Genomic DNA, 21,460 nt, shown 5'->3' on the forward strand with positions numbered 1-21,460 from the left:
TTGTAGTAAAAAATGTGACCGGATCCGATGAGGATTGCCTACGTATCACGATGCCGCGTGAATCAGATCTTGCGTAGTTCGGGATAGAGGAGTGTAAAAGAAGCACACATTTTATTACTGAAGCAAATCATTACAACCAACATTTGAAAAAAAGGGAAAATAAACAAACCTTGAAAATAAGTACAGACTCAAACAAACTAATGCACCCTGATGCGAAAAGACGGACAGAAGATGCTAAGATGCAGACTCGACCTATGAATACATCAAGGTTTCGAGAATTGGCACCTGCGGGGCATCGTTCGGCCTCGCCGCGGTCTTAGGTGTGAGATCCCTTTCAAGTTGTTCCAGCTCATGCATGGTCTTCTTGACATAAACCATTACTGCCGAGAGAACGGTAATGCTGGTCATGTTTTCGCACCGTAGACACATTCTGATGATGGCGTGGGCAATGGTCCTAATCTTATCTCTGGTTCGCCTCTTTTCTATAAGCAAGCGTTTTATCTGATCACTGCATGTTTTTAACGCCTGAGAATCCTGCATATGCTGATTCTTCAGTTGCCGCACTTCTACTTTCATTTGGGCCAACAAGTCGTAACAGTGTCTGCTTTCGATTTGGAAATCCTCGGCCTGCTTAACTGCTTTAACCTCAAGTGTAGCCATCTTTCTCTTCATGTTGGCAACAGTTTTCTCGTGGTTGCGTTTCAATTGATTCAGTATCGGCGATGCTTATCTGCTCTTGTACCCCACTGTACCTTGAGCTCTGCCATGACGTTTTCAGACTCTTCTAAACCATCTCGCCATTCCCTGACTTCATTTCTCAGCCCTTTTATCAACTGCTCGTCTGATCGACTCCTTGGTTATTCATCAAGAGCCATTCTCAATTTCTGGATTTGGGCCCCAAGTTCTTCATTTTCTTGGGCCAATCTATTCTTTTCGCCTCGATCTGCAGCGACCTGCATACTGTTATTGAATTTCAGACTTTCAACCTGTTGTTTGAACTCACCGATCTCTGTCCGATAATCTTTCTCCTTTGCTAACCAGTTCCATTGCTCCTGGGATGACTCGGCGAAATCTCTGAGATGAGGTCTTTTAGCTGGTCTCTCGCAGGACATGTCACCCCTAAACCAGGCGCGATACCCCGGGGAGACTTCTCCTTTAGCTATATCCAAAACACAAGTGTTTGCCGTCAGATGTTGACACTCACTCCAGATCTGGCGAACTTCTTCTTCGGGGAATCGACCGTCCGGACTGATTTCAACCACTTGGGTACTCAAGTCTTCATCTTTTGACACTACTTGATACCTCCCAAGTTGCCTCAAAACCCGATACGGTGCATAGGGTTGGATGCTTTTAAGTCCCATCAATAGAAAGTGGGGCCTGGTTGCTGGCATGTATATAATTTCCTCAATAGGCAGCCATCCGAGCGTCCACTGAATTTGGTCGGCAGTGAGAGTTTGGAAGAATGACGTCCAAGCTGTGACTCCCTCGGGCAGACTAACCCTTTCGATTCTTGTGTAGAATTCTCCAATACAAGTCTTCTCGGGCGAACCGTAACCCAAGAGCGGGGAGCGGTGGCACAAATGATCGGTCATCCACATTTGCAACAATAGGTTACATCCTTCGAAAAAGTCGCCCCCGGCTCAGCAAATAGTGAGAGCCCGAAAGATGTCAGCCACAATCATAGGCGCCAGAGTACTCTTATCATGGGTGAGCAAGGTACTGACGACCCCAACTACTTTTAGATCGATGTTTCCGTCTTTCCTTGGGAACACTATAAGGCCCAAAAAAGCTATCATAAAAGCTACCAGCCTGTGTTCATCCCACTTTTGTCGGTTACCTCTACTGCATAGTTTGAAGTCTGGCTTATTGAACGCGCCCACGTGGCCATATCTAGCATATATGAGGCGGAGACTGCAGAAACCTTTGGCGAGATCGGGATGGTGAAATGTTCGGGGTATTTTTAGGAAATCCAGAAACTGGTGTACCGTGACGGCCCTAGGAGCAATCAAGTACTTAAACCTTAACAGAGCTTCATCACTTCCGATGTATCCCGCTATTTCTTCCAATGTCGGGGTGAGCTCAAAGTCCGAGAAATGAAATACATTGTGTGCCGAATCCCAGCAAGTGACCAATGATCTGATAATATCACCCCGAGGCTGGATGTCTAGTAAATCCGGGAGATCTTTCAGATATTTCTTTACTTTGCCTTGCCCTTCCTTGCCTAGGTCATTCCACCATAATCGCAACTCAAAAGGGATCTTGGTCATTATCGAAAAGGGTTTGTTTTGTATCGTGCTCATCCTGCACATTTATTAAGGTGATTATGTCAACGAAAAACTTTTATTAGACTCAAAAAATAAAACTATCTATGTTTTTTTTAAGATTTTGTTTTCAAAATAATGGACTCGATTTTCAAATGCGGCCTTTTAGCACTTCGGGAACGAAGATTTTAAGGCTGCGAGGATCAACCGGTCAAAAATAAAAAACGATGACCAAAGATGACCGTTTATGCAATGTCAGCCTTCCGCCGTCCCTTTCGGGAACATTCGGCTGTTTTTGACAACAAAAACATCACTTGATTTTTTTAGAATGGTGACCCGACATTGGGAACATGGCCTCACAGAGCCTCGGGGACGAGGATTCCAAGGCTGTCGGGAAAATTGGTCAAAGTTCAAAATGACCAAAAATGGCTGTTTGTGCAAAGTCAGCCTTCCGGCGTCCCTTTCGGGAATACTCGGCTATTCTTGACAAAACGGCATCACCCTACTCATTTATGATGAAGTTAAAATTCTGACATTTTGGCCATTTCTGAAAAAGGGGAGGTTGGACCCGATGAGGGTTGCCTACGTATCTCACACCATGTGAGAATCAAACCGGCGTAGTTCGGTCCGATCAGGAATAGAGGAAATAAACTAAATCCCCTCTGAATACAATCTTTAAGGAAAAAATATATTTATATATTTTATTTTTTTTTGGATTTTTATATTTTGTTTTATTTTTGAAAAGAGATAAAGACCAAAGAAAATCTTTTTAAGGAAGTATTTGGACTATTAGTTTTAATTTATAAAAGAGATACTACAAAAGAAACAACATTTTTTTGAATTTTCCCTTCTTCTTTTTTTACTTTCAAATAAATATTATATTTTTTTGATATTATTTTTTGATTTTGAAAGTGATTAAATTTTTTTTTTATATGTTTTTTTTAATAAATCAAACTAAAAGACAAATTTTATTTTCATTTTTTTTTCTTTTCTTTTTTTTTTTAGAAAATTCCGGCGAGATTTTGACACTACTTGGACATTGATTTTATTTTTTCAAAAAATAAGTAATTATCTCCCTACGCTACTACTATTTTTCCTATTTTTTTTTGAATTTATTTTTTAAATTGGTCTGCATGTAGATCTGAAGCAAATAAATGCGCCAAACAAACGGGATGCAGCAGGATGGTCTTTTTATTTCAGGTTGCCTGTCCTAGACGGACCCAACCCCTGTGTTGAGTCCCTTATGTCAAATGCAACATGATGCAAATAAGCGTTCCTACTAGGGATTCGGTATGAGGTTTCGTTATACTAGGTTTATAACCTGGGTATATGTTCTAGATTGTGTACCCGAGCGGACAACTCGAGTCGAGGAGGGGGCAACTTACCGGGAACCAAAAGGCCATCCGGCTTCGTAACTTGTCCGAGCCTCTTTTTTTTATTTCAGGGTATTGACACTAACAGAATGGGGAGTCTCGACCAGCGAGCTTCTCCCCGGAGGTAAGAAGAGAAGGGTTTCGGCACAGTTTATATACAGTTCAGATAATATCAAAGCAGTAAAAGACAATATTTAGCACGTTATGCCAAAACATGTAATAAAGATCAGATAATAAAGCCAAATATAACAATTATTCTAAGCTCGAATTCTTGAACCCTGAACCAATGGTTCTGGGTTAACTTCCCCAGCAGAGTCGCCAGAACTGTCACACCTCCTTTTTGCGCGCCCGCCCCGAAGGGTTGAATGCGCGAGGGAGTTTTTCCAATTTAAGTGACGATATTCGAAATGAGATTATTTATTTAATTCAGAGTCGCCACTTGGGAAAGGTTTGGCTTTTGGTGTCCCAAGTCACCGGTTTATCTTGAATCCAGAGTCGCCACTTGGGAAAGGTTTGGCTTTTGGTGTCCCAAGTCACCGGTTTATCTTGAATCCCAAATCGAGGAAAATATTCGACTTTTCAAATGAAGTCTACGAACCAGAAATTCTAAGTAAGGAATTCTGTTGACCCGAGGGAAAGTATTAGGCACCCTCGAATCCCGTGGTTTTAGCACGGTCGCTTAAATTGTTATAATGGCTAGATATCTGATTTAATACATGTTATTACTTATGTGCTTTCATTAAGTTTAAAACCGCTTTTATTATTATCATTTTTATAGAATTGCAACGTCGTGAAAATGCATCTCGAACCACGTCACAGTCAATGCACCCATGGTTGTTAATACATTCCGACTCCGTTGAGATTTGAATTTGGGTCACATAAATGTGCACCCGAGTTTAGAATGTAATTTAATTAAATCGCGCCTAAAGAGTCTAACGCGTTTATTGTCTTTGGGGAAGGCAATGAAATTCACTAAACAGTCCATCCCAAATTCTAAGTATTTTATGTGATCAGTTATTGAGGGCCCCGCAGTTTGCATTGTTTTATTTGGCGAGGCTCATCTCATTTATTTTAACAGGATAATCCTAAAGTGCCTACATTTTTCTATTAAAATTGTCTCTACAAAAATGAAAGAGAAAAGCTCTTAATTTATTTACATGCTTGAGTTGTTATAGTTGAATTTCGGATATGATTCATAAATTCTAAAAATGATGTAAGCAGGGCAGTCTGTTGCCAATACGGGCCCAGGCCCAACGTGTATGGTATAAAACTAAACCTGGGCCGTCTTATTCACGTATTACTACCTAGTTACATTATACTAGGCTGGAATTAACCAATATTATTTAACTAAACAATATTCTTACAAGTTCCGAAATGATCTATTCGTTTGATTTTTTAACTTAGACGGAGTTACTACACCATTTATTTATTTTTAGTTAAATAATTTATATATACAAATAAAATTCGAAATATAATTTAAAATAAATTTAGAACTTCAATTCTTCATTTTTTCGTATTCATGCCTCCTGTTTCAGTTTACAATAATCAGCGCGTCAGTTGTGTACCTGATATTGGAAGCAAAAGAAAAGTGAGATCAGCAGAAACTTAGTAGCATAAAACAACAGCAACCCCAGCAACCAGTAACAACCAGCAATGAGAAACTTAGTGACAAATTTTAAAATCAAGACAAAATCCAGAAACACCAACAACAATCAACGGACAGAAGCAAAGGGAATCTTTTCAGATTTTTGAAAGACTAATTAGTGTTTAACCCTTAATTCTGGATCCGTATATCAGAATATTTGGATTGTATATCAGGTGTATACTCTTCTTCTTTTGAATTTCCAGAATGTTTTTTCTTTTTATTTTTTTTTTAAATTCTTAGTATTTTTCGGAATTTTCTCTCTCTTAAAATTTTCTTCTCCCTCCCTCCTAAAATCTAATTCAAGTCCCTCTATTTATTTTTCATCCCAAACACTTAAATCAATTAATAAAACCATCACTTTCTCCTACCAAACTCATTATCTTCCCACTACATTAAACAAATATATCAAATCCGCCCCATTACATCTTGTCCCCCCATGCCTAACATAAACAATTACCATATTCCCCTCCACTACATTATGTCTTATTCTCAACTTATATTAAAGAATCATATCACCCACATCCCATTACATTTTGTCTCTCATGCTTATCATAAAGAATTATTCAAAATGTTTAATTACCAAACTACCCCTCCGACCTTACTAAAATTACCATTTTACCTCTGCACGTACTGAAAATTACCAGACTACCCCCATCAGCTATAACCAATCAATTAATCAAATTTAACCAAAATATAGCCAATATGATCAATTTCTAACAATGTTCAACAACTTCAAACTGAATGATGAACAACATCTTTAACAACAAACAAATCTACTTTCAGATTCAACAACAACAACAAACAAATATATTCAGATTTCTAAATTCAATAATCATTTGAACTTAAAATTAAATCTAACAACATTACAACCAACAATTTCTATATTAAAACTAAACAAAATCATGAAGCAAACTGAAGAAATAATCAAAAATGATAATCAACAAAGAACATAAATGAAAAGATTCAAAAACAATAACAAACAAGCTTTATTCAACTTCGAATTAAACTTAAACAAAACAAATAAACATATTCAAATCACTAATCTTCAAATAATCAATTAATCTTTCTTAATTAAATCCAACAAAATTATAACAAAGATACATGATCCAAAAAAAAATTAAAACCAAAACATAACTTCACATTAAATCACTGAATTAAAACCAACTTCAAAAAATGAATACGAATTAAATCTATATTAACAACAAACATGACGGATTAAATGACTCAAACAACATTAATAATTTCTGGAAAATACATAAAACACATGAAACAAATTGAAGAAATAATTAATTAAATTTCAATTTGAATCTAACAAACATTAAACTAACAAATTAGAACAAATAAAACAAACATGAAACAAACTAATTTCAATTTGAATCTAACAAACATTAAACTAACAAATTTTTACCTAAACAATAAACAAGAACAAATAAAACAAACATGAAACAAACTGAAAAATTCACCAAATAATGAACAAAACAAACATTTGCCGATTTTAGATTCGAGAATATCAAAACGAAATACGGACAAAACTAAAACTCAAAATCTACTAACCGGATTGAAGTGAAATATGTACGGACTGTTTTGACGACCCCAACCCAAACTTGAACAAACGACGACGAACACGAACCTAAGAAGCAACTGAAGCAACGCCGAAGCAGTAGCAGCCGTTGACGGGGCAGAAGTGATGAAACAGAAGCAGCTGGGGGTGCGTTTGGTTTGTTTGCGCGAAGCAGAAGTGAAGAAGACGAAGGTGAGGCAACAGTATCCAGCAGCAACCATGGCGAAGAAGGACGCAGCAGCAGCCCGTAGCACGGAGGAACTGGAGGATGAAGCAACAGCTTGTCGAGCTCAAACTCGATGAAGAAAATGAAGTAGTGGAAGCTTAGCCATGGCAGCTATGGTTCTTGGGGTCGTTTGGAGTGACAAACTGGACGACGCAAGACGAAGATGAAGAAAAGGAGTCGACGGACTGCCTCATGTCGCTGAAAAGTGGTCGACGAGGAGGTCGACGGACTGGTTGAACTTGACGTCGACGCAGCGGAGATGAAGAAGAAAAAGCAGCAGCGATGGTTAGGTTTCAACTTGTTCCATTGTTGTTTGATTCATGAGGAAGAAAGTTAAGGTTTGTGTTTGGTTTTTATGTTGAAGAAAAAGGAAGGTCCGGCGGATATGGGGAGTTGGTCGTCGATGGGGCTGGTGAAGGGCATCCATGGACGTTGGTGTTTGGAAGGTTTGGAGAAGAAGAAGCAAAGGGAAGGGGGGCGGATCCTTTTGTGTTTTTAGGGGTTTTTTTTTTTTTTGGTTTTTTTTTGGAAAAATGCAAAAATGAAGAATAGGAAGTGTTAGGTCATGTTGGGGTTAATGGGGAGGACCGGGTTGACCCGGTTTGAAGTGTACTGGGTCATGGGGAAGGTTGGACAATTGTTTGGGCCTGGGGTTGAAATTTGAAGAAGTGGCCCAATCCGATTTTTCTTTGTATTTTTGCCCTCTTTTCTTCTTTTATTTTTCTAAAACTAAATTATAAAAATACTTAAATTATTATTAAGAACTAAATTAAGTTATAAAAGAGCAAATTAACTCCCAATAACAATTAACGCACAATTAAGTAATAATTAAGCATAAAATTGTATATTTAAACATTAAATGCTAAAAATGCAAAAGATGCCTATTTTTGTAATTTTTAATTTTTGTAAAACAAACTTAATTACTAAAAATTTTAGAATTAAATCCTACATGCAAAATGCGACATATTTTGTATTTTTATTAATTTAACAAATAAACATGCACAGACAAACACAAATAATTATCCAAAAATATCACAAAATCTCAAAAAATTGCACACCAAGAAAAATCATTTTATTTTGAATTTTTTGGGAGTAATTCTCATATAGGGCAAAAATCACGTGCTTACAATATCTAGAGAATATATTAAACTAATATGAAATGCATGGATGCGGTCAGCTGTCTTGTATACCCATTTGGTATACTTTATAAATGCACAAGTAGAAAATGCCGTCTTGTATACCCATTTGGTATACTTTATAAATGCACAAGTAGAAAATGCCGTCTTGTATACCCATTTGGTATACTTTATAAATGCACAAGTAGAAAATGCCGTGTTCGAAAGGAAACATCTGGGAGCAGAAGTATAGGAAGAGATTTAGGTAATTTCTTAACAAGCAACAATAACAAGAGACCCTCCCCACAGCTTCCATTTTAAGTTGTTTGAGCTTAATTCTTTCTAAGCAGGGATGGAGGTTAAAGATTGAACAAAGTATAGATTTAGAGCAATACTCTCATATTCAGTAGAAAAACAACACCAGCACAATTCCTTTGCACAACTTTGCTTGCTGTCTTGAGTGTATAAGATGTTCCTTATTCCAAAGCGTATGTACCACAATAATGATAAGCTAAGAGACTGCAAAAAGAACATATTATCTGTTGAAAAATTCTGGATTTTGCAAGGATTCCAAGGTCAAATTTACACACATAAATGAGGGTATACACAAACAGCTCATCAATGACAGGATTTTGAAGACACGACATAATTTAAGATTTTAAATGAAGAAGTACATGCTAAAGTCGTATATATTTCAAAACAAAGGTGCCTCAAGATCTGAAGATAAATTATATTTCACTCCAGTAGTTTGAAATATAGAAATCTATTACCTGAGAATTTTTTTTTCCTTAACACCAGTTCTCCATATTGAGAGCAGATTGTATAATTAAGAGCATAAAAAAAGCCACACCAGTTTAAGTTGTATTAAAAGTGAGCATAGATTTAATTCTTGACTACTTAAGTGATCCTCAAGCACCAATAGATTCATAGATTCCGGAATGTTGTTATTTGTGTTGCAATTGATTGATAATGTCATTCAAAATCATATAAAGATTTTCATGTGATAACTCAGATGCAATAAATTGTACTTTTTAGGTCTATTCAAACCAATAACAACCCTTTTCCAAACCCATATTTTTAATATTTCTTTACTTGTTGTCGTTATGCCTGTATTTGTAAATAATGATTCTGGAAATTAGAACGTTAGCTTATAAAACAATGCAGAACAAGGGAGGAAAACTCAGAAGTCGAATGGAAATTCTGAGAGAAAGGAATGCAAATTATAGCCAACGTTGAGTTTTCGGTGAAGAGAAGATCAATAGCTCTCAATTCTGTTTTGGTGTGAGATTCTCCAACTGCTGCTGCTCATATTTATAGCAGTCAGTTGTGAGACCCGCCCCCTCTCCATGGTGGAGCATGCACTAGCTTGTTATGGAGCAAGCACTTAGCCATGGTGGGAGGAGCACTAGGCGGCTGCTATTGCAACTGGTGGTACAATACACGGATTGGAACATATCTATTACAAACACGGATAATATTACGTTATGGAGCAAGCACTTAACCATGGTGGGAGGAGCACTAGGCGGCTGCTATTGCAATTGGTGGTACAATACACGGATTGGAACATATCCGTTACAAACACGGATAATATTACATTAATATTTACTATTAACAAATAAATTTGGTCCAAAAAATTAATCAATCAATCATTTGACCGAATCCGTAGCCGTAGCCGAAGCCGAGCGACGATGGCGCGAGGCTTGCCTTCTTCCTAACTCTTTAAGAGCTACATGAAGTGCATTTGTATATAAACCCACCAAACTCATTTTCTTCTACCAATGAGGGACAATGTCTCATTAAAAGGAGAGAGAAACTTAAAATTTTACTCAAAATTTTAATTTCCCTCCATTTCCCATTCACCCTCTTTTTAATACCTTTCTATATTAAAAAGAAACTCGACATTACTTGAATTGTAGTAGATTCTAAAAATGAATATTACTTAAAAATAGACAGTGAGAGCAAGCTCAGAATCACATCAATGTAATAAAAGTCAAAACCAAACAACTGTAATAGTGCAACGAATTAAAAGCAGCACCAAATCAGAACAGATAACAAAATTATGAATCACTTTCAGAACCCTATATAGAGGAAATCAAATATTTAATTTATGGCATTAAAAAGAAGAAAGCGAATGGGTAATTGTCTTACCTCATATGCTTTTACTTCTGCAACTTATCTCCAAAACAACTTTGAAGCCTTTAAGTGCTAAAGCATTCCCAGCATACTCGTAAACTATAGCTGCATAGATTATCACCATGACTTTATAATTTATCTTTATTTTTTCCTGTTCAATGCACAAACAAAATCGGGGTTATTTTAATCAAAAGGCGCATCAATATAACCAGTTCTAAATCATAGGTCCAAAAAATTAAATTTAGACATATCCAGTTGTTACACTTTTTATTTTAGCTGAAATGGAATTCCAGGGAAGGTGTGCAATTCAATAGCAAGCTAGGGACATACTGCTAATAGTTTAGGGGAATAAACAGCATGTGAGATGCATATATTTATCAAAAGCACTGCTTGTTTATGCTCTATGTTTCATTGTTTAACAATTGGACTCATTGTCAGTGCAAGCCACATGGGACTGCAATCAGTCCTAACAACAGCATCCTCCAAATTGTTTCACTTTCTCTATAAAATGCAGGAAAGTTTCTTTAGACATCCCCTCCCTCTATCTATGCCATATACCCCATCCTCATTCTCCAAGTGTGAAAGTTTGGAAGAGGTTAACAAAAAAAACCATCATCTAACAAGGGGTGAATGAAGAGATGCAACGGGATATGGTAGTCTTTCAGCAGAGCCAAAAGAAGAATTTTTTATTTTACAAACTTCTTCAACAAAGGAAACAATAAGTTCAGGCTAAAAGTTAAAATCCAAATTAGAAGAAAACAATGGTTTAATGGCTGTGAAGGCACACCTGTACATTTTTCCTAACATTTGAATCCTCGGAAGGTCCAGCTGCAGAAAGTCTTTGAAATTTCTTTTCTGATCTTTTGAGAAGACCAGTTATTTCATGGGTAAGAGCCTCAATACGACGCTGATCTTCCTTACCATCTCCAAATGATGGCATTAACGCTTTAGCATGAGCTTTGGCTAGCTCAGCCATCTTTGTTCGCACCCGTTACACATTACCCATGATTTCTTCTGACACATCCACCCACGCTGGCGGTAGACCTACTGTAACTGGACCATTACTGCAGCAGGGAAACAGCATGAGATCCAGAGTAGGGGGAACTATTAAGGACATCCATAAAATCTAGGAAGTAAATATTTGCTCAAAAAGATGTAGGAAGTATATAAAGAGAAAAGATATGAAAATTTAAGAAAGCTGCTATAGGAAACAGTTCAAAGGAGATTTAAATGAGAAGAATTTCTTTTCAAAGTTTATAATAAGACAAATGACAAGGCTTCATCAAAAGTTTATAGTAATACATTTCGATTAAAGATTTCTTAACATTAAAGTCACGTGAACAAAACAGGTGCTACACCACCTTTTTCTAGTATTAAACTGCAGCTTGTTAATAGACTGATGTTACCAGAGGGATGGAAAAAAAATTACCACAAGAGCAGAATTTGTAAAAAGTCTAAGAGTGACATAAGCATGACCAGGTGAATAAATCAATTTAATATCTACTGACTTATATTCATTGGTGGTGCAGAGAAGGTGTTGTATTTAAGATCAAAAGCAGTTAACCATCTTTTAGGAAAAAGAAGTACAATACTTATAAAATGGAGGATAGACCACTGTCCAATACCAATGTAAAATGACATCTAAGGAATACATGATCGACGATTCATTGTTTTGGTTCATAGGAATATATATTTTAGGTTCTGTTTTTTCTTTTAGGTTTTTGAGCACATATTTTAAGAACTCTTAGAGATACATTTTACTTTTGAAATCTAACCTGCGGTATTAGCAGCAAAAGTATCTTTTTGAAGTAGCATAACCAAAGTGGAAATGGTATCTGTATGCAACTATATGTAAGGACTAAGGATAACATCATTTAAATAGATTGCTTATTAACTCACATAGCGTGAGAATATGAAAATGAAATTTAACTTGGGATATTGATGTTAATCAAACCTGCTAATTTCAAAGAAAACTTAATGATTACCATCATAAACAATTATTTATTTTTTGTAGTTAATTTGAAATTGCTCAGGGATTAGAATGGCGCAATTTTACTTTATAATATATCAAGTATAAGTAGTGAATGAAAGAAAAAAATGAAAACTAAGTAATTGCTATCAGCAAACAGCCAGTTGAGTGGATAACTATCTTACTTAAGCAATACTTGAGCAATTCTTGTTATTCAAATTCTTTCTTAGTTGAAGTTACTATATTGGTTGTTTTCTTTCTTTTATGAATGTTACAGCTCCTAATTCTTTGGTAACAGACCGGCCTTATTTATAGTCGATGTTATTGCCCATATGTATTAAGTCAACCATTCAACTACACTCAACTATTCAACTATACGACTATTGTGATTACGAGAGAAAGGAGAGGTGGCCCTTTTTATACCATCCGATAGTTGAAACCAACATAAGCAATAGGAAATAAGTAGTACTGAAAAAATCATCTATATTTAGAAACCGCACCAAATTCATCATCTATTATGAAATTAGACTTTCGAATATTTGGAATTATTTAACCTGTTATCTTGGATAAAACTGGTGTAGAATTCCAACCAAGTTAAATCTGTTGAATCCACAAAGTTGCATACATTCCACAATCAGAAACCCAAAGAAGCATGCAGCATAATCCTAATTAAACGGAGAGGAGGGTAATGCTTGGAGAAGAAGATGTGGGAAAATTAAAAAAGGAGCATCAGAAGAGAACTAAAGAAGATAAGCGAAGAACTCCAAAATCTGGACCACAGAATCTAACCAGATGAAGATACTCTTAAAAAAGGAGTCTAAGGAAAATGAAATCTTACCATTATCTATTACTTTATCGTATCTCCTTCCAATCACACTGCAGATTTTAACAGACAACACCATTAAATTGCAAAATTAAAAAGCCTGAAGAGAACCCTAAAGAAGCGTGGGAAGAAAAAAAAGATGGAGAAAAAAGAGAAGAAGCAATGGACAAAAATTGATAAACAAGACCTATAGACAGAATAGGCAGCAAGAACATAATCACCGAAGAAACAGTTCTCTGAAGTACGAAAAACGAAGAAGAAAGAAGAGTCAGTAACACGTGGAGTGATAAGCAGTAAACACGTAGACGTAGGTATAGAGCCACGTCGGTATAGAGATATATATCAGTGTATAGGTTTGTATTTAAAGGACACGTTTTATTTGATTTTGTTAAAGGTCCCAAAATGCCCTTAAACAAAGATTAAAAGACATGTAAGCAGCCATGTCGAAATTCCTTCTCTTCTATAATATAGATAGAGATAGATAAGATATATATATAATCCAAATTTAACAAATAATTATTAATATATCGATGTACTTTTATTTACCAAATCTTCATTGCATGCTTTATTTGAGTATTTAATTGGTATTCTCAATATAATGTGTAGTATGTCATGATTACTGTTGAATCATGTTATATTTTGTTTGAGCATGTTGTGTGGCAATACTATTTTCTTGGTAAATTGTGTAATAAATAATGGTAAAATTTATTTGAATATGTTAAATGGTATTTCCAATAATTTAGGGTATACTACATTACCATGATTGCTATTGATTATGGTATATTTTATTTGAGCATGTTAAATGGTATTCCTACTATTCTTGGTATACGATGCGTAGGTATACCATGATTACTATTAAATCATGGAATTCTTAATATTATTGGTATATTACGTTTTGGCATAACATAATTACTTTTGAATCATGATAAACTTTATTTAATTATGTTAAATGGTATTCTCAATATTTTTGGTACACTACATAATTGATTATTGATTGTGTAGAAAGTATACCAATATATTAAGACTCAATTATTTATTTTAAAAAAATAAATAAAAATAAAAATGAAAGAAAGTGATAACAATTTTTGGCGGAAGAATTTTGCAGAAAATAACAGAAAAAATTAATGAAAAATAATAATAAAAAAGAAAAAAAAGTGACAAAATATTTTGGATGGAGAGATTTTAATGGAAAGAATAGAATTAAGAAAAACAAAAAATACATCAAAAAATAAAAAATCAAGATAAAAAATAAAGTAAAAAAGTGAGTTACTATTAGAAAGACTAACAAAATATAACAAAATAAAAAGGGAAAATAACTACAAAAAGAATAAGAAAAAAATGAATAATAGTGCATAGTTTTATTACAAAGAAAAAACAACCAAAGTAAAAAAAAAAGTCAAAAAAACATGGAAAAAATAAAGATAATAAGGAAAATGACCTTTGGTGAAGCCTGGGCATAGAAAAGGAGGGACAGCGTGATCTTAGAATATTCAAAAGGGATATATTTTGCCTTTTGCGAGGACGGTACATATTACGTTAGGGTTTACTAACGTGCGCCCAAGCGGACATGACGAGGAAGAAGAAGCAACCAGGTCTGGCGCCGGTCTTGCCAAAAGCTCCGGTGCTGGAAACTAGGCAGATAACACCAGAATTAGGCATTCTCCGTACCTTAGCACCGATTCAATTACGTCACTAGCTCCCAGGAATGGGGAGTGCTCCTACAGTGTTACAAGCAGGACCTCCACCGGAAATTGTAGAAACTCCGCCGGAACTTGATGTAGGAGCTACGAATGCAGTAGCGAGGAAATTGACTTTCTCTACAACATCTAGTGGAATTAAACCTACGATGGCTGAAGTTGTTAGAGGAACCAGAGAGCAACACATGGGATTGAAGCTAAATTACTTTCCTCCGGTTCTGAAAGATGGAGTGAAGGTAGTTAAGCTAAACCCCCAGGAGATAGCTGAACAGAATCAGAAGTGGAGTCTAGCGTTAACTGGGTATGTGATTGGTGGGAACCCTATGTCACCCCCCCGAACTTGGGGAGGTGTGGGTGGCACTCGATGCCGTAATCGCCCGAGCGAACCACTTTGTAACTCATTCATTCCTTTTATAACTATCATGGGTCAATATGGCCACAACTCGTAATGTACAGTTATAAGTGGGCAAATATTTTATCAATGAACCATCGTTCATAAAACATGAATACATATGGGTCGTCAAGGCCTCTGACATACTGTACATAATAAACCTGTGTCTACAAAGCCTCTGAGATTATTATATTTGACATAAAATGGGACAGGGTACCGACCTATCCATAAGTCTGTAGCAAAACTCTGACACGATGACTTATAGACTCGGCTGCACTCCAAATGAGGTGGAGTCTTACCGATCCTTCGCGGAATGCTAGCATCGTTTACTATGAGGGCTCGTCAAACTGATTGTTTATACCTGCAGGCATGAATGCAGCGTCCCCAACAAAAGGATGTCAGTACGAATAATGTACCGAGTATGTAAGGCGGAACTGAAATATAATAGTAAGTCAATATTAATTAAGGACATGGAAGAAACATGGATTAAAGGACTCAACCTGTAAGTCTAGATAGCTCTGGACATGAAATACTTGTAGCGTCATGCATATGTGTATGAATGTCATGTCGTGCATAGGTACATGTGTTCATAATATCATCAAGCCTGTGAAGGCATCCCATCATATCATCTCGGCCACTGTGGGCAAAATCATCAACATATACCAGCTGATCAGGTGGTAATGCGTATATAACGTCGTAACCTTTTCTCATATCCCATATACATATATATACATATATACGCGTATATAACGCCGTCTGAGTCGTGGGTAAATGCACATGTATAAATGAATGCAATACATAATGAAGTAAGACAATATGCTCTCTTGGAATGTTATGAGACACATGAATAGACAATATGGTAGTAGGACATATGGGAAATTAGGAACATATTTAGACATGCTTGAATATCACTTTATAGAAATTAATAATGTAGATATCCTTAACTTCTAGAGTAGAGTTACTTATGAAATAGCATTACGTTTACGTATCATTACTTGGGTCATGCCAAAAAGAAGGAAGGATTAACCTTAACATACTGATTCCTTGGGTGATAAACCGCTTGCAAAGTCCTCATCATTCTGTGACTGTCACCCATTGTGCCTGATATGAGATAAGCAAATCTAGGTGGTTCACTTTTCGCAAAGCCATGATTGAAATGACTGGAAATCGGATTCCACAAAATATCCATCCGATTCTGATGGCCTAGCAAAAGAAGAAACCATATCCAATTGCATTTGATCACTTCCATATGATGATGGATATAACCCAAAAATAGTTGATGTGAACAGAGTAATAGACACAAGCAAGCTCACAAAGAATGGTATTTTCCAATATCTGTCGTCAAATACCCTTCCCGCGTGAGAATTTAAATTTTTATCATTAAATACTCTTCCTGAATAAGAATTGGCATATTTCCTCATGCTCAATAATTGCTTCCACAAAATATTTCAAGGGAAAAAGAAGCCAAATTTCATGAGTTGGAAGCAAAAAGATTCTAAAGACTTAAGCTTTTCCCTTTGATCTTCTCAAAGAAGAAGAAAAGAATGGAACTTTAGCATCAAAGTGAAAAGGATGATATGAGGGCTATTAGTAGAAATGGAGGTCAAATTCTGTAGAAAGCACTGAAGCTCAAAAGCTTCCATATTTCCACCGAATAAAAAGTAAAATTCTTGGTTTTAAGTTTTACTATCCAAAGCAAACTCATTCACAATGACCATTACAAGTAAAACCAACCAACCAATAAAAGGAATATTAAAAATGAAAGGACAAAAAAAGTGAAACAACAATGTACGACTTGACTGTGGAGTATAGAAAAAGGGGTAAATAAAACGTATGATAATAAATTCAAACCTAAAAATCAGATATCCAACGAGCAATAAACAGATTTCCCAGCTCACCCTATTTCTCCTAAACCTTAGATCTAATAACCATTTGAGACAAGTTAGTTCAAGAAATTAACTTTGTGTCTATCTCAAAATAAAGAGGGTTCCAAGAACCTGAACAGAACATAAATTAAATAGGTGGCGATCTAACCAATAATCAACTAATTCACCTAATTCTCTAAGTGTGACACCTATGTAAGAGCTTAAGAGTCACCAAATGTAAATGAGGGTGCTGCCACGTGGGGGTGGGTGGGGTGGGGGAGAAATTTTAATCTTTATCCAACTTATTAGTTAATTAGTAATGTTTTGTTATCGGTAATTAACTCATTACCCGCATAATTAAGAATTGTCTCAAATTACTTAAAATACTACTTACTTTTAACACACTTTATACACTTCATTATCATGGTCATGTGGTATCATACAAAATAAATACATACACTATTATTTTATTAAAAGATTCATGTAAAAATACATATATTTTCTCAACTTCTAATTTTCCTAATTTCATATAAAGTGTAAAAAATTTCGTACGCGTAATTCTTAAAATGGTAGAAAGATAACCTTCTTTTCTTGTGAGAAAATACATTATGTCTTTACAATAAAGAAAATATCCTTTATAAACTGTCCTCTTATTATGTGTATAATTTAAAACGTGTTCGAAAGTAGTAATATTAATAACTATATAAAATAATATCTTTCAAATCATTTTTTTCTTTACAATGTTTTTTAATGAAAATACCATAATACTATATATATATAACGGTATCAAGGTTGTTAAACTTACGGGGTGTAACACCCTACCTTCAAGGAAATGCTCAAATTTGTGTATGGAGTGTGGAATTTTGTGAGTACACCTTAGGTATTTCTCCGTAACAATGGGTATTTCATCTTCAAGTTTGAGAATGAGAAAGATAAAGCAGCAATTCTTCAACAAGGGCCATACACGTTCAATTATAGGACTTTTATTCTGAAACAGTGGGATCCAGAGTTCCAAATGCACAAGGAATCTACTCAAATTGCCCCGATGTGGGTTATGTTTTCAAATCTGCCAATCCAATTTTGGGCTCCTGGCAATTTGGGTAGAATAGCAAGCTGTCTTAGAAATCCTATATGCGCAGATAAACTAACTGCTCAAGGACAAAGAATTGCTTATGCTAGGATATTGATAGAGATGGATATATCCCAGCCTTTGCCAGATTCACTTTCTCTTGAACTACCTGACGGGAAATACTACTCACAGTCCATTGAGTATGAATGAAAGCCTGTGTACTGTCAAAATTGCTTAAAAGTTGGACATATCACAGGGAATTGCAAGGAGAGACCAGCAGAATATAAACAGCCTCAATAGAATATCAAAAAGAAACACAAGAAGCTGGAATGGAAAGCTAAGACTATGCCTAATCAGACAGGTGATAATCAGAACAATGTGCAACCAACTGAGCAGGGTACTAGCAAAGAGCAGCCTAAGAATGAGCAAGCAACTAAAGATGATGGGCAACAACAGAGGAAACAGAATGATAGGGGAAAGAGAGTCATACAAGAAACTACAGACAAAAATCAAGGGATTGATGAACTGAAGTTGATGCTTAGAAGAAATCAATTCAGTGCTGTGAGATACACCCAGAGGTTACCACTAGCAATGTGGTAAGGGACACAAATCCAACCAAGCAACCCCCATGATATTTGGATCATGGAATATTTGAGGGATAAATAAGCCCTGTAAGCAGAAGGAATTCAAATCCTTTCTGCTTATGAATAAAGTGGCTCTCATGGGCTGCCTAAAAATAAAAATTAAGGCTAGAAGAGCAGAGAATATACAAAAGAAGTTAGGGGTAGAGTGGCAGGTTCACTGTGATTATGTAGGCTACCCAAATGGAAGAATATGGGTCTGCTGGAAACCGCAACTAGTGGAAGTTGATGTATAGATTTTAGGACCTCAAATTGTACAATACAAAATGAAGGATAAGGGCTCTCAATTTGCATTTTTTGCAACATTTGTATATGGATACAACTCCATAGAAGGAAGGAAAGACATCTGGAGACAAGTGAGATCAATTAACAGCCTAATGGTAGACTCTTGGATCATTCTTGGGGACTTCAATACAATATTATTTGTTACTGACCGAATCAATGGAGCACTAGTTCAACATATTAAAACACGGGATTTCCAAGATTGTGTGGATGAAGTTGGGCTAGGTTAGATTAAAAGAAAGGGATGGCAGTACTCTTGGTGCAATAAAAGGAATTCCGGAGATAGAATTTTATAGCTTGATAGATTGGGCATTTGGCAATGCTCAATGGTAGCAGTATAGAAGCTCACTATCTAAATCCTAGTTGCTCATACCACTCCCCTATGCTACTAACTACTACTATTATCAAAAAAAAAACTTCCAAAATCATTCAGACTTGTCAATGTCCTGCTGAAGCAATCAAAGAAGTGGTGAAATTTATATGGAAAACCAAGGTGGATGGTTATGCTATGTATGGAGTTTGCAGGAAGTTAAAGCAAATAGAACAAGTTATAAAGCAGATGAATCAAGAAATGAATAAACTGGATCAAAAAATTGAGGCCCTGCAAGCAAAGCTTAAAGAAACTCAAGATGCAATGGCAGCAGATCTTTACAATGCACAACTGATTATAGATGAGAAAGAGATATTGCTGGAAGTGGAGAAATAGGCTATAATCCATGAGAGAGTCCTTAGACAGAAATCCAGAGCTGTTTGGATCACACATGGCAATTCAAACTCTAAGTTTTTCTATGCTCAACTCAAAGAAAGGCATGTCAGGAACAATATTGCAACTATATGCAATGAGCAGGTAGTACAGCTAATAGATCCAAAGCAGGTACAACAGGAATTTATAGGTTTTTTTCAAAACCTGATGGGAAACAGAGCACAAGAATTACCCTGCTTAGACACTCACATTGCCAAAGATGTCACTTGTTTACAGAGAGATCAACAAATGATGCTGATCCAACCTATTACAAAAGGAGATGTTCAATAGGCACTGAAAGAGCTACCAAACGATAAGGCCCCAGGGGTGGATGGATTTAAAACAGAGTTATTTAAAGAATATTGGAGTGTAATAGGGGAGGAAGTAAGCATAGTTGTCCTACAATTCTTTGAATCTGGGAAAATGTTGAAAGAAGCAAACTGCACCACTTTTACCCTAGTGCCAAAAGTAACCAATCCTACTTATGTGAAGAAATATAGACTCATAGCTTGTTGTATAACTTTGTATAAGTTGATAGCAAGAATTCTCACTGCCAGACTCAAATTAGTAGTAAACAAAATTGTTGGAGCCTCACAATCAGCATTCATAGCAGGAAGAAGTATCCTAGACAATGCCATTATTTCATATGAGCTGGTAAAAGGTTATACGCAGAAGGGAATTTCTCCTAGGTCCATTATTAAAGTTGATATCAGAAAGGTATATGACTCAATCGAATGGACTTTCTTAGAGTTTTCTTGGTAGAATTTGGCTTTCCTGGAAAATTTGTTGGGTGGATTATGGAGTGTGTGACTACTGTGAGTTATGCCATCTTAATCAATGGTGGAATTACTCCAAAGTTTGTGGCAAGGAAAGGACTGAGACAGGGTGACCCCATGTCCCCATATCTATTTGTATTAATCATGGAGTATCTTAACAGGTCCTTAAAACAGTTGCAGTATAACCCGGACTTCAATTACCACCCCAGATACAGTAGATTGAAGTTAGTGCATATATATTTTGTTGATGACTTGCTCATGTGCTACAGGGCTGATAGAACTTCCATACAACTAATGCTTCAAGATTTCAATCACTTCTCTAATGTGTCTGGATTGAAGGCAAATTTGGACAAGAGTTCATTACACATTGTTGGGATTCCCCAAGAACTGAAGAAGCAGATTTTGAATGAAATGCAGTTTGCATAAGGAGAATTGCCATTCAAATAACTGGGAGTTCCACTCTTATCCAAGAAGATTATTGTTCAACAATGTATGCCAATTATGGAGAAAATAATATCAAGGATTAGGTGTTGGACTACTAAATTCTTATCTTATAGTGGAAGAGTACAACTGATTAAGAGTGTTCTATTTGAAATGCAAACATATTGGGCTCAGATCTTTGTACTGCCAAAGAAAGTTATACAACTAATCACAAGCATATGCAGAACCTTCTTATGGACTGGGAGCTGTGAAGCATCTAGGAAAGCACTAATCTCATGGGAATCATTATGTATGACAAGGGCTGCAACGGGTCTGAAGTTAATAGACTTCAACTTGTGGAATAGAGCAACTATCTGCAAGCTGTTGTGGGCAGTAACATCAAGGAAAGAATCTCTATGGGTGCAATGAATACATGTATACTATATAAAGAACAAGGATCTAGCTACTATG

The 21,460-nt window shown here is 36.0% G+C and overlaps 2 protein-coding genes across 14 annotated transcripts; one reads left to right on the plus strand and one right to left on the minus strand.

Annotated features, from left to right (window-relative positions):
* Positions 1-5,008: 5,008 nt before the first annotated feature.
* On the minus strand, positions 5,009-17,188 carry LOC107799625 (tlg2p-like protein a). Of its 13 annotated transcripts, none has more exons than XR_012705408.1 (8): positions 16,222-17,188; positions 15,695-15,831; positions 15,494-15,555; positions 13,122-13,159; positions 12,838-12,883; positions 11,102-11,378; positions 10,330-10,465; positions 8,430-8,700 (listed from the first exon to the last, which is right to left on the minus strand). XR_012705408.1 is itself a non-coding variant. In XM_075244812.1 (8 exons), exons 6-7 carry the CDS (start codon positions 11,288-11,290, stop codon positions 10,331-10,333), a joined length of 324 nt encoding a protein of 107 aa, XP_075100913.1. In that variant the 5' UTR covers positions 11,291-11,378; positions 13,122-13,159; positions 15,416-15,555; positions 15,695-15,831; positions 16,222-16,397; positions 17,046-17,184; the 3' UTR covers positions 8,430-8,700; position 10,330. The 13 variants fall into 13 exon arrangements, 9 of the variants coding, with proteins under 9 accessions (XP_075100920.1, XP_075100913.1, XP_075100918.1 ...); XM_075244812.1 differs by lacking the exon at positions 12,838-12,883 and having other exon boundaries at positions 15,416-15,555; positions 16,222-16,397; positions 17,046-17,184; XM_075244817.1 differs by having other exon boundaries at positions 15,416-15,555; positions 16,222-17,179.
* Positions 17,189-17,891: 703 nt separating this feature from the next.
* Positions 17,892-18,338, plus strand: LOC142176203 (uncharacterized). The gene is made up of 2 exons (XM_075243319.1): positions 17,892-17,924; positions 17,976-18,338. Exons 1-2 carry the CDS (start codon positions 17,892-17,894, stop codon positions 18,336-18,338), a joined length of 396 nt encoding a protein of 131 aa, XP_075099420.1.
* Positions 18,339-21,460: the final 3,122 nt, after the last annotated feature.

Source organism: Nicotiana tabacum, chromosome 22 (assembly GCF_000715075.1).
Source record: "Nicotiana tabacum cultivar K326 chromosome 22, ASM71507v2, whole genome shotgun sequence".
Taxonomy (NCBI): Eukaryota; Viridiplantae; Streptophyta; class Magnoliopsida; order Solanales; family Solanaceae; genus Nicotiana; species Nicotiana tabacum.